Here is a 13,165-nt window from a genome sequence, read left to right on the forward strand (position 1 = left end):
CAGTCTCCCAACCGCACATACTGAGGTCTATCTGTCAAGTAGTCCACTATCCAATCCACCATGTGAGAGTCTACTCCCATCTCCGTTAGTTTGTGCCTTAAGATCTTGGGCTGGATGGTGTTAAAGGCACTAGAGAAGTCAAGGAATGTAATCCTCACAGCACAACTGACCCCATCTAGGTGAGAGAGTGACAGGATGAAGAGGTCAATACTCCCCAATGCCATTAGGCTTTACAATTCTACCGCCAGGACTTAAGAACTTTTTAAAAGCTATTATTAATGCTTTTTGAGATAGTGATTTAGATGCATATCATATTTTTTTTTTTACTGAGTTAAGTATTGTATGTAATTAGTTTTGCTACAACAAGTGTATGGGACATTGGAAAAAAGTTGAATTTCCCCATGGGGATGAATAAAGTATCTATCTATCTATCTAGCATCCTCCACTTCCACCTTCTCCTTATACGCAAACTGAAGAGGATCCTGGGCGTGCCTGGTTTGTGGCCTCAGATTCTGTATTATCAGCCGCTCCATGGTCTTCATCACGTGCGACGTCAAGGCAACAGGTCTGAAGTCATTCAACTCCTTTGGTTGTGGTTTCTTCGGTACCGGGACAATACAGGATGTTTTCCACTGTCTGGGTACTCTTCTCTGCTCCAGGCTCATGTTGAAGATGCGCTGTAGTGGTTCTCCCAGCTCAGTCGCACAGGCCCTCAGTAATCGTGGGGAAACTCCATCCGGTCCAGCCGCCTTGCTGGTACAGATCTTCCTCAGTTGACCTTCCACCTGTGCAGCCGTAATCCTGGGCGTGGGCAAGGTCTCCTGTGAGTGGCTATTTTCCTGTGAGGGAAGTAAGCCTGGTGTGGATTTCTGCGGTGAGGATGAGGTGAGCAGCTTCAAGTTCTTGGGTGTCAGCACCTCAGGGGATCTGTCCTGGAGCCAATGAATTGATGTAATCATGAAGAAGACACGCCAGTGGCTCTACTTCGTAAGGAGTATGAGGGGATTTGGTATGTCACTAAAGACTCTTACAAATTTCTATAGATGTATGGCAGAGGCATTCTGACCGGTTGCATCACAGTCTGGTGTGGAGCCCTCAGTGCCCAAGGTCACAAGAGGCCGCAGAGGGCTGCAGGGTCAGCCATCATGGGCACAACCCTTCCCACCATGGAGGACATCTTCAAAAGATGGCTCTTCAAGAAGGCATTAATTGTTAAGGATCCTCACCGTTTATGACATGCTCCTTTCTCAATAAAGACATCCCACCCTGCAAAAACTCATTTCAGGGAGCACCCCCCCACCCCCCCCCCGGTCGACCTCCAAGGGTGTATGTATACAGGACATTTGATTATGAAAGAACACACCAATTTATTTGATCACACATTGAAACTATTTACACACACACACACACACACACACACACACACACACACACACACACACACACACACACACACACACACACACACACACACACACACACACACACATATATATTCCTTGTTGAGTATTTTGTTGCCAGTCTCAATGCCAATAGCCAAATGCAAATGGAAATAGCTTTTCTATTTCTTTTGCAAACTTTCCTTGTACTGTGATGTGGCTTGAGCATTTTGACGGAAGTCTCAATCTCATCGCAGTCTGTGTCAATGAATTTGCTAATTTTGCAAGACATCAGATTCACAAGTGTTTTGTGAGACAGCTGATTTCTGAAATCTGAAATCTGGTGGTTCTGCCTTGTTGAGGCGCCACCTCCTGAAGGTTTCCTGTTTGGTGGATGTTCACCTGTGATGGGGCTAGCTGAGTGTACAGTGCCATGTAGCCTCTCTGCACATTGCAACCAGTCAGAATGTTCTCCACCAGGGGTGGGGGGGGGGGGGGCGGGGGAGGAGAGGGGGAGAGGGGGAGAGGAGAGGAGAGGAGAGAGAGAGAGAGAGAGAAACTGTAAAGCCCGCCCACAGAGAAAACTGATAGGTCTACTTAGTACAAAGAGAGACCAATCAGGATGCTCCCTTTCGCTCTCCCCCCCCCTCCAAAAAATCAGTTTCCAGGATATTGTATATAATTTGCGGGGTCAGGGAGCCGCTGTCAATATGTGGGAGAGTCCCGGAACTTCCGGGAGAGGTGGGGGATATCAATACTATCATCAACAAAGAAGTATAGAAGCCTGAAACCCCACACTTAACGATTCAGGAACAGATTGTTCCCCTCTGCCATCAGATTTCCTAACAGTCCATGAAACCATGAACACTACCTTGTTAATTTTATGCACTTTTTTTTGTCATTTATACATATTTATACCTTTGTACTGTATTGCTGTTGTAAAACAACAAATTTCACATCATTTGTTAGTGATGACAAACTTGATTCTGATTTGTATTATCAGTAAACTTGGGTATATTGTGAAAAAGGATCTAGTCGCTAGTTTAGGGTATTATTTACTTAGATATTATTATTAGTATTATTTATTTCGGGTGGTGATGCTAAGAGTTAGTCACTCACACTCCATTTCAGTAGGTGGCGGTAATGCATCTTTATTTTAAAGTTGGCCTGCCAATCCCCTGCGAAGAAGCGATAGAGGAGGAGGAGGGAGACTGAGGCGCAGGAGTCCTGAGGAGTTGCGCGCTCCCCCTTTGACCCCGGCGCGTCACGGAAGGCGCCGGATTCGAGCGGTGGTTGACCGCCGCCAGTAAACGATGCTGAACGGCGCAGAGGGTTTGAATTTGACGGCTTGCAGGAGCTTTGCGAATGAGCGGCGGGCGGCAGCGGACCCTGTTCCAGAGCTGGGGCACCAAACCGGGCGCATCGCAGCCCCGCTCTGACGGCAGGCCGCCGGAGCGCAGCCTGCGGCCGGGAGACGCGACCGCTGCCGCCGCGCCGGATGGCTTCGAGGACGGCGAGGATGACGATGTGTTGCTGGTGGCGGTGTTCGAGGCGGAGCAGAGCCTGGGCAGCGGCGGCGGACAGGGTTCAGGGGCCCCGAGGGCCGAGTCCGATGCCACCCTTCCCGGCTTCGATCTGTCTTCGGGGGACATGTGGATTTACCCGACCAACTGGCCACTCCGCACTTACCAGTTCAACATGGTCCGTGCCGCGCTCTTCCAAAACACGCTGGTGTGTCTGCCCACCGGCATGGGCAAGACCTTCATCGCCGCCGTGTTGATGTACAACTTCTACCGCTGGTATCCCACGGGGAAGATTGTATTCATGGCTCCGACCAAGCCTTTGGTCGCTCAGCAGATCGAAGCTTGTTACAAAGTGATGGGCATCCCGCAGAATCACATGGCCGAGATGACAGGTAATTATCGTTTATAGCAAATGATGTGAACACTGGTGACTGAGCCCAGCTGGGATCAGATTTGATAAATTATTCCGCTCAAGGCTGTATACATACCAAGAAATAATGCAAATGTTGGAAACACACTTGAGCAACACACACACAGACTGCTGGAGGAACTCAGCAAGTCATGCAATACATATGGAAGGAAATGTGCAGTTGATGTTTCAGGCTGAATCCTGATGAAGTCCCGAGTCCATAACATTTTGTGTGTTGTTCAAAGCTTTATAAAGGCATTACTTAAACTCTTGGGCGCTATGAATGAGGTAGCGTTTTTTCTGATGTTAGCCAAAGGTTGTTTGTAGTGAATAGATCCCTTAAAACATAGTTCTCTGTTTTATTCAGATTCAGATTCAGTTTATTTGTCATTTAGAAAGCACAAATGTAATGCAGTTAAAAAATGAGACAACGTTCCTCCAAAATGATACCACAAAAGCACATGACAAAACAGACTACACCAGAAAATCCACATAACGTTTGGCAATCCCCAGTCCAGAGTCCGGAGAGGCTGCTGCGTATTAATAATGTCTTTATAATGCGCTTTATAATGTCTTTATAAACTTGTTTTTACATGAAGTAGTAAATGCAGTCAGGCAGCTGATCACACATTTCTTATTCATTTGGCGAGTATGTGTGTGCTTCAACTTTGCATTTATATTAATGTCTTAGAAATACACTTTACAGAATCATGATTATCACCACTGACGTCATGAAATTTTTCTTGCAACAGTACAGTGCAAGACATAGAAATGAGTATAAATTCCTATGGTGGTGGTTCTGCCTTGTTTAGACGCCACCTCCTGAAGATTTCCTGTTTGGTGGATGTTTGCCTGTGATGGGGCTAGCTGAGTGTACAGTGCCATGTAGCCTCTCTGCACATTGCAACCAGTCAGAATGTTCTCCGCTGTCCATCCGTAGATATTTGCTAGTCTTTTGTTACATGTTGACCCTGAGGAACACGTAAGGAAGCAGAGCCACTGGCATGCCTTGTTGATGATTGTGTGAATGCATAGATCCTCTGAGACGTTCATGCTGAGAAACTTGAAACTGCTCACTGTTTCCACTGCTGACCCCTCAGTGAGGACTCATCTGTGTTCTCCTGACTTCCCCTTCCTGAAGGCCAGGATTAATTTCTTGGTCTTGCTGATGGTTGTTGTTGCTGTGAGGCACTTAACCAGCATTTAATCTGTCTCTCTCCTGTACACCTCCTTGTCGCCATCTGAGATTGTGCCAGCAACAGTGGTGTCGCTGATGAATTCATAGATGGTGTTTGAGCTGAGCTTAGCCACATAGTCATGTGTAGCAAGGATAGAGTAGTGGGCTAAATATGCACCCTTGAGGTTAATTGCCTGCAAGAGGAGATACTAGACCTATCTGAACTGACTGTGGTTTCCCATTAAGGAAGTTGTGGATCCAGTTGCATTGGGAGGTACAGAGGCCCAGGATTTGAACTCGTTGATGGTATGATTCTGTAACTAATCGACAGCAGCTTGATGTATGTTTTGTTGTTGTCTAGGTGCTTCATAGCAGAGAGGAGAGCCAGTGATTGCTTTTGATGTTGACCTGCTGTGGTGATAGGCAGAATTGGAGTGGCTGTCAGTCTTTACCGACCTCTCAGAGCACCTCATCGCAGTCGATGTGAGTGCTGCCAGGTAATGGTTGTTGAGGCAGCTCATCCCGCTGTTGGGCAGGGATTGATGGCCTTTTGAAGCAGGTGGGAAACTCTGACTGCGGCAGTGAGAGGTTGAAGATGTTCTCAAATACTCCAGCCATTTGATTGGCACAGATTTTCATTTCCCTGCCAGGTGTACACCAATAGGGCTTGATTTCTTATGAGGGTTCATCCTCTTGAAAGATGTTCTGACATCAGCCTCTTGAGACAGAGATCAGATTCAACAGATGTTAGTCGTTAATCTCCCATTCAAAGCGTGTATAAAAGGTTTTCAGCTCATCTGGGAATGATACGTGCCTTTAGTTTTCACCTTGTAGGAAGTAATGACATGCAAACCCTGCCCCAGCTGTTGTACATCGGATTGTGTCCCTACCTTTGCATGGAATAGCCATTTAGCTCTCTGATGGCTTGCAGACTGTACCCGCACTTATTGTAGTACTCTTGGCCATCACTGGCTAGGTTAGTATTTATTGTCAATCATTATTTCCCCTTGAGATGGAGACTTGGCATTTGAAGCTATTGCAGTTTAAGAAGGTACACTACAATGCAAATTGAGAGGGAGTTCCAGGATTTGGTCCTAGTGACAATAAAGAAGCAATGTAATTTCAGTGGAAAAGAGTAAACAGTTGACGCTTCATCCCAGGGTCTCTGATGGGAGCATTGACTGTTTACGTTTTTCCATAGATGCTGCCTGGCCTGCTGAGCTCCTCCAGCATTTTGTGTGTGTTGCTTGGACTTCCAGCATCTGCAGATTTTCTCTTGAGTGTAATTTCAAAATCAGGATGAAGTGCATCTTGGTCCCATGTTTCTGTTGCTCGGTCAGGGCTTTAGAACAGAAAACAGTTCAGCATGAGAATAGGCTCTTCAGGCCACAATGTCTAACCAAACTTGATACTGAATTAAATTAAATCTCTTCTGCCTGTACATGATCCATATCCCACCATTCCTTGTGCAGTCATGTATGTCTAACAGTTGCTGAAACACCACTCTTGTATATGCTTCTATTACTATTGTATCTGCTTCTACCACTACCACTACATTTTTCCAAACAAAAACTTGTTCCACACATCATCTTTAAGCTTTCCCCAATCTCACATTAAATGTAATCTAGTGTTTGACATTTCTAGACTAGGAAGAAGATTTTGAATGTCTGCCTCATCAATGCCTCTCAGTTTGTAAAATTCTTAGATGTTGCCACCCCAGAGAAAACAGTTTGTCCATCTTCCCATTTTTGCGCATACTGACTTATCCGGACAGCATCCTAGTAAATCTCTTTGGCACTCTTTTCAAAGCTTCCACATCCTTCTTGTAATGGGAAGATCAGAATTGCGAACAATGCTGTGATTTTTATTTTGCACACAATGCTGTCTGGAGCAGCTAGATGGTTGGATTTCCTGAAGCCAGGAAGGGTGATATCTAACTCATCCCCTGGTCTTTAGGATCGGGTCTGGCTCCACTCAGCCTCGAATGCTGCTGTCAGCAAGCATGGCCTAACCAAAGATTTCTGTAGTTGCAACTTGACTCTTGTATTCACTGGCTTACCAGTGAATGCATGCATGTCATATGCATTCTTTACTATCCAATTGACTTGTGCAGAACTCTTATCATCTTATGTCATCTGCAAACTTAGTAATCCATCCATCTGTGTTTTCATACGTTATTTACATGTACTCAGATAACAGAGATCCTAGCACAGATCCCTGCAAAACATCATTGGCCACAGACTTCAAGCAGAATAGAGTACCACCCTTCCACCATCACTTTCTTCGATGGGCAATGGAATTCTGAATCTAAGCTAACAAGTTGCCGCAGGTCCTATCCTCCTGATCGTGGTATGATCAGCCTACCATAAGGAACCTTGTGAAATACCTTACTAAAATCTATGTATATAACTTCCACTGTCCTGCCCTCATCAATTCACTTTGTTACCTCCTCAAAAGGGAAGTACTCTCACAGTGGTCAAGAGAGGGAATTTTGAAGATGATACGAATTGTAGCATGAGTGTGCTGGTAATGGAAGGAATGAGCATTAATCAACTGAACTGTTTTTTATTTGTCCTGGATGGTGTTAAGCTTCTTGAGAAGTGCTGGAGTTACATTCATCCATGCAAATGAAGAATGTTCTGTCATGTGTGTGTTGCAGATAGAAAGGCCTTTACGGGCCAAATTCTAAGCTCCTTGATGTAAGATATCCAGTTTCTGACCTGGTGAGCCTGTTATATCTGTGTCTAGTCCAGTTGAGTTTATCATTCATGACAGCTCCAACTCATCCCACAAGTGTTGGTGATGGAGTATTTGGCTACAGTAATGCTGTTCACTGTTGAGGGTTGACTTGTTGGAGGTAGTCACTACCTGGTGTTAGTATGTTGCCAACTGTGAGCCCATGCCTGATTGTTATTTAGGTCTAGATGTGTGCAGGTATGTTACATTGTGAATTGAATTAACATTGTATAGGTCGACCTTCTATAATCCGGCATAATAGGGACCTGAGGTGTGCCGGAGTAGTGAAAATGCCAGATTACAGAAGGATCACATTGAGCAATAGCTAACCGCCTCATCATACCTTTAAAATATCATGTAAATTAGTACAAATTAGATAATAATGAAACAGAAATATTAAATGAGTAGCAAGTGAAATTTTAATAAAGTAATATACAGTACAGGCACAGATAAAATAAAGGGTACAGGTAAATGTACAGGAATTAACTCATTCAGAACAGTTGAGCACTTCCGCTTCTAAAGTGAGATGTTTAATATACCTTTAGGCGAAGTTACATGTCTGCAAGTGTGAGGTTGTCAGGATCATCAACATCTTCATCTTGAAGAATGAGTGAAGCATCAGGAACTGGTGCTGAAACTGGCACAACAGTTTCTTCAAAAACTGTTGATGATGGTGGCAGCACATCTGGGTGAGCAGAAGCAGAAATCGGAGAAAGGAGGTCTTCTATACGCCAGATTTCATGCGACCACCAGGCGGCTGGGGATTCGGTGCTGGGCTCTTCCCTCTTCACTCGCAATTACTGAGGGAATCCGCGTTAGTTTCTTTTCCTCTGCGCGTTAGTTTCTTTTCCTCTGCTTAGTAATATGCTTAAATTCAGTGGTCACCACACCTGATCTGAGATCGTAGGCAGAAGAGAATGGAGCGCCCTCATGTTACAACAGTCAGGGATTCTGTCTGTCTTTGAACTGAACTACTGCTACAAAACAACAAATTTCATACTACAAACCCCATTTCCAGAAAAGTTGGGATATTTTCCAAAATGCAATAAAAACAAAAATCTGTGATATGTTAATTCACGTGAACCTTTATTTAACTGACAAAAGTACAAAGAAAAGATTTTCAATAGTTTTACTGACCAACTTAATTGTATTTTGTAAATATACACAAATTTAGAATTTGATGGCTGCAACACACTCAACAAAAGTTGGGACAGAGGCATGTTTACCATTGTGTTACATCACCTTTCCTTCTAATAACACTTTTTAATCGTTTTGGAACTGAGGATACTAATTGTAGTAGATTTGCAATTGGAAATTTTGTCCGTTCTTGCTTGATATAAGACTTCAGCTGCTCAACAGTCTGTGGTCTCTGTTGTCTGATTCTCCTCTTCATGATGCGCCATACATTTTCAATAGGAGATAGATCTGGACTGGCAGCAGGCCAGTCAAGCACAGGCACTCTGTGTCTACAAAGCCATGCTGTTGTAGCCCGTGCAGAATGTGGTCTGGCATCGTCCTGCTGAAATAAGCATGGACGTCCCGGGAAGAGACGTCGCCTTGATGGCAACATATGTCTCTCTAAAATCCTAATATACACCTCAGAGTCAATGGTACCTTCACATACATGCAACTCACTCATGCCGTGGGCACTGATGCACCCCATACCATCACAGATGCTGGCTTTTGCACCTTTCGCTGATAACAATCAGGATGGTCGTTTTCATCTTTGGCACGGAGAACTCGACGCCCGTTTTTTCCAAAAACTAGCTGAAATGTGGACTCATCTGACCACAGCACACGGTTCCACAGTCTTTCGGTCCATCTGAGATGAGCTCGGGCCCAGAGAACTCGCCGGCATTTCTGCATAGAGTTGATGTATGGCTTCCTCCTTGCATAATACAGTTTCAAGTTGCATTTCTGGATGCAGCAACGGACTACGTTAAGTGACAATGGTTTTCCAAAGTACTCCTGAGCCCAGGTGGCTATAATTGTCACAGTAGCATGACAGTTTCTTAGGCAGTGCCGCCTGAGGGCTCGAAGATCACGCGCATTCAACAGTGGTTTCCGACCTTGCCCTTTACGCAGTGAGATGTCTCTGAATTCTCTGAATTCTTGGAGTTGCCACCTCCTCATGTTTGATGTTTACTTGTTCACCATCTTTCATGATTTAAATGTGGTAGAGCTTTGATCGTGTTTGTTAAATGGCTTAGCACCTGTCTAGTTTAGCATAACTGTGCAATCTTGTAGTTAATGCATTTTAATCAGAGCTGTAATTCTTTAACCACTGATTAAATATAAGTAAATAAATTCTTGTAAACCAAAAGAATTGCAGATGCTAGAAATCTGTAATTAATAAGAGAAAATGCTGGAAAACTCAGCAAATTGGGCAGCATCTGTGGAAGGAAAGCATTTAACATTTCAGATCAGAGACCCTTCATTGGAATATTCTTTCACAGGTGTTCCTTGACATAGCTTTTCAAGCAGTCTGGTCTTTTGTATATTTACTTGCATTGTGTGAGTTTTTGAACCTTTTTTTTAAAGTAGAAGTTATGTATGTGCCTTGTCAGCAGTTTCTGCCATGTAACTGCTGACAGATCAAGGATTTTCATCTGATCATTAGGTGTCGAAACATTGCAAATAATTGGAATGCTTGAATTTTGTGAGGATTGGGCCTGGTGAAATTCTCTCCCAGGTCAGAAACAAACTGAGGTATCAGCCCAAATGCTATGACATCTGAGTAACTCTGATATTGACTCTATGTACTGCTGCCATTTAGTACTTTGCACCAAAGGAGTAGATATTTGGTCACTAATTTATACTATTTGTTTATTTTAAGTGCTTTTTTCCATAAATATATCAACCAGACTTTCTCTGACAATTCTCTCAATTAACTAATTGCCTAATTTGTGTTTTCTAACTTTCTCCACTCTTGATATCCTCTTTGTGTGGAAAGAAAAAAATTTGAGGTGTTCTCTTTAGTGAAGCCTCCATGTAATTCAAATTTACAAATCACACCTGTGTACTTGGCTTTCCTTTAGTTCTGTGCTGCCTAATCCACATTGCAATGAATTGTTAATAAGATTTTTCTACTATAGAGCTGCAGCAAGGTCTTCCAGAAGGTTCTTGGCAGTAACAGTTAATGTAGTTTGGGCACTAATCCAACAGGTTCTCATAGTAGATACATATTAAGAAATAGATTACGAAACATGGATCATACCAATAATTCTATTAAACTGAAGAGCATGTAGATGGAAGGTAAATCTTTGAATCAAAAGCCACACTTCAAATTCATGTCCCTCTCAATTTTTCTCCATTTTCATTTGAGTACTTGAATATGTTGCTTTTCAAATTGCAGCTTTCTGTTCGGATCTTACGCCAATTGAAATGGCCAACGATACCTTAAGTAATATTCCTCTGACAGCATGGTGGTATGTTTCTCTCTTATATTTTCTTAAACTGCATAGTCTTACTTTAGTGATGCTTGCCTTAAGATTGATTTTTTATCTTTGTACCATTCTCCTGCACTAACCCAATTTCTTAATATCTACAAATCTGTTGTTTTTTGGTCTGAATCTATTAAGCCTCCACAACTATCTTGGATACTGAAGTCTTATGATCCACCACTGTCTAGGTAGAATATTTTTTCCTACCTTTTCTAAATGACTGACATTTTATTATGAGACTCACCACAGGCAAAGGAAACATAAATCTGCATTTTATTAAGAATTTGTGTGTTTCAATTAAGTCATCACTCATTTGTCATAATTTGAGAATAATATTACAGGGCCACAATCTCCATTCTAGGAATCAATTTCTTGAAGCTTTGCTGTACTTTGCAGGTATATTCTTCCATAGTTAGGAAAACTAGACTTGTGCAGTGCATTCTACCAAGCCCCTAATAATTTGAGCAAGACTTCTCTACTATACTCAAACCTTCTTGTGTTAAAGGTTAACACCTTCCTTATTTGCTATACTTATCTATTAACTTTCAGTGATTCATGTACAAATACCCTGAGAATTCTCACTATTTAAAAAACATAAACCCCTTCTTTTCAGTTTTTTCTATTAAACTTAATGATCTCAGGTCTTTCCAATTTTTTCCCACATTTTCTTGCATTTACTATGCCCTTGCCTATTCATTTTACTGATCCATATGGCTTTGTAACATCAGCAAACTTTGATATGATGTTTGATGCTCAAATTCAAATGATTGATGTAGATTATAAAGAATGAGGGTTCTAGAACTCACTAACCCAAAAATGATCTGTTTCCTGTGTCTTCTGTGAATCAATCTTCAGGTGCCTTTATGCAGTCTTTCAACCCTAAATATTGATAATTCTTTCCCCTCTTCTCTCCCCTCTTTCTCACGTCCCCTCCAAACCCCACTGATGCTATGTGACCCACTGAATTCCTCCAGCAACTGTAGTCTCATGTGTTCAATTTATTCTAACCCTGTACACTCTAATTTTGTTTGAATCTTTTGATGGATCTTTTTTTAAAAATGAAAGATCTTCTGAAATTCCAATACATAACAAACACTAACTGTTTTGCCTTTGTCTATTCTGCTACATAAAACTTCAAAACTAGTTAGTATACAACCTTGTTTATTCTCTCCTTCCATTGTTGGTGTCTTCCAAATTAGGAGAAATGCCCTTATTTTATAATTATAGCATCAGTCAAATAATAAATATATTAATTATTAATATATAAATTAAGTATTTTTTTCAATTAATAACAAAAGCCTTTGGACTAATCTATTAATTATGATTAAATTTAAAACATAATGTGGATGGTGGGTGGGGAAGAGAGGAGCGGGCAGCAAAGCTTAATTTCATTCAATTGGAATGAGAGTGACTTTCCTTTATATCAAGGCTGCACTTCTTCATGCAAAAAGAAGCCTAAGTAACATTTTAGTTTGCTGTAAATCAGAGAAAAACCAACTTCCATTTATTTATAACAAAATGTTCCAAAGTACTGCACCTGAGCATAATCCAACAACAATTTTGATTAATAGGACTGGATGTTACAATCCCTAAAGTTTCTGCACTGCACTTGACTTGAGTGGAAGTAGTTCTTAAAGATGACCACTAGATGATGTTACTACCATTACGACACATCTTCAATTGCGTACCTCGATATCACTGGGTGTTTCGGCCTTTTATCACAGGACAGCCCCAGCCGAGGCAAGCCCACCACAAGCTGATCAGGCCTGGGTATGTGTCACATGGTTAGTCTCTAGATGGTCACTCGGCAGCCAGACAGCATCCCTTCTTTTCAGCCACAGCCAGTGACCGCTCATTTCGGCGGCATTAGCAAGTGCTTTGATTGCCATCCTACGGGCCTGCCCTCTGACTCCTACTTCCCTCAGTAGCCTTACGGTGGAACTGGCTACAAAGTCCCTGCACCCCACCTCAATTGGGCGCACTTTTACATTCCAGCCTCACTTCTCTGCTTCAAGTGTGAGGTTGGCATATCGCAGCCTTTTCCATTCGTAAGCCTCATCCACAGGGTTCTCCCAGGTGACCATCAACTCAGTGTTAAAAACAGGAGTTGGACCAAAGGACCAGGTCAGGCCGTAGGTTGGTTGTTGTAATTTCAGATGGGAAAGTAAGTTTCTGGCCTAAATCGACACACATTTCCCAGTCCCTGACTGCACTCAGTGGGCATGAGTCGTGAGGCAAGGCATTAGCCCCTGGTTTCTCTGCTTCCCGGATGAAAGATGGTAGTTGTGGAACTGTTGTCTGGGCATTGAGGGGCCTGGTGTTGGTGGTTACACTCTTACACTCAAGTTCAGCTGCCAAACACCTCAGCACTTGGTTGTGTCGCCAGGTGTATCTGCCTTGTGTTAGGCTGGTCTTGCAACTAACCAAGATGTGCTTGAGGGATGCCGGAAATGTGCACAGAGGACAGACTGGATCCTCTCCCAGCCAGAGATTTAGGT

The 13,165-nt window shown here is 42.8% G+C and overlaps 1 protein-coding gene across 2 annotated transcripts in view; it reads left to right on the top strand.

Moving 5' to 3' along the window:
• The first annotated feature begins 2,584 nt into the window (after positions 1–2,584).
• The window catches only part of fancm (FA complementation group M), a 125,227-nt gene continuing 114,646 nt past the window's right edge, over positions 2,585–13,165 (top strand). For both annotated transcript variants that reach the window (XM_073039611.1, XM_073039612.1), the window contains exon 1: positions 2,585–3,294. In XM_073039611.1, coding sequence (XP_072895712.1) covers positions 2,745–3,294 — 550 coding nt within the window. In that variant the 5' untranslated portion in view covers positions 2,585–2,744. The remainder of the gene's footprint in view (positions 3,295–13,165) is intronic.

The sequence above is a fragment of the Hemitrygon akajei genome, chromosome 3, assembly GCF_048418815.1.
Source record: "Hemitrygon akajei chromosome 3, sHemAka1.3, whole genome shotgun sequence".
Taxonomy (NCBI): domain Eukaryota; kingdom Metazoa; phylum Chordata; class Chondrichthyes; order Myliobatiformes; family Dasyatidae; genus Hemitrygon; species Hemitrygon akajei.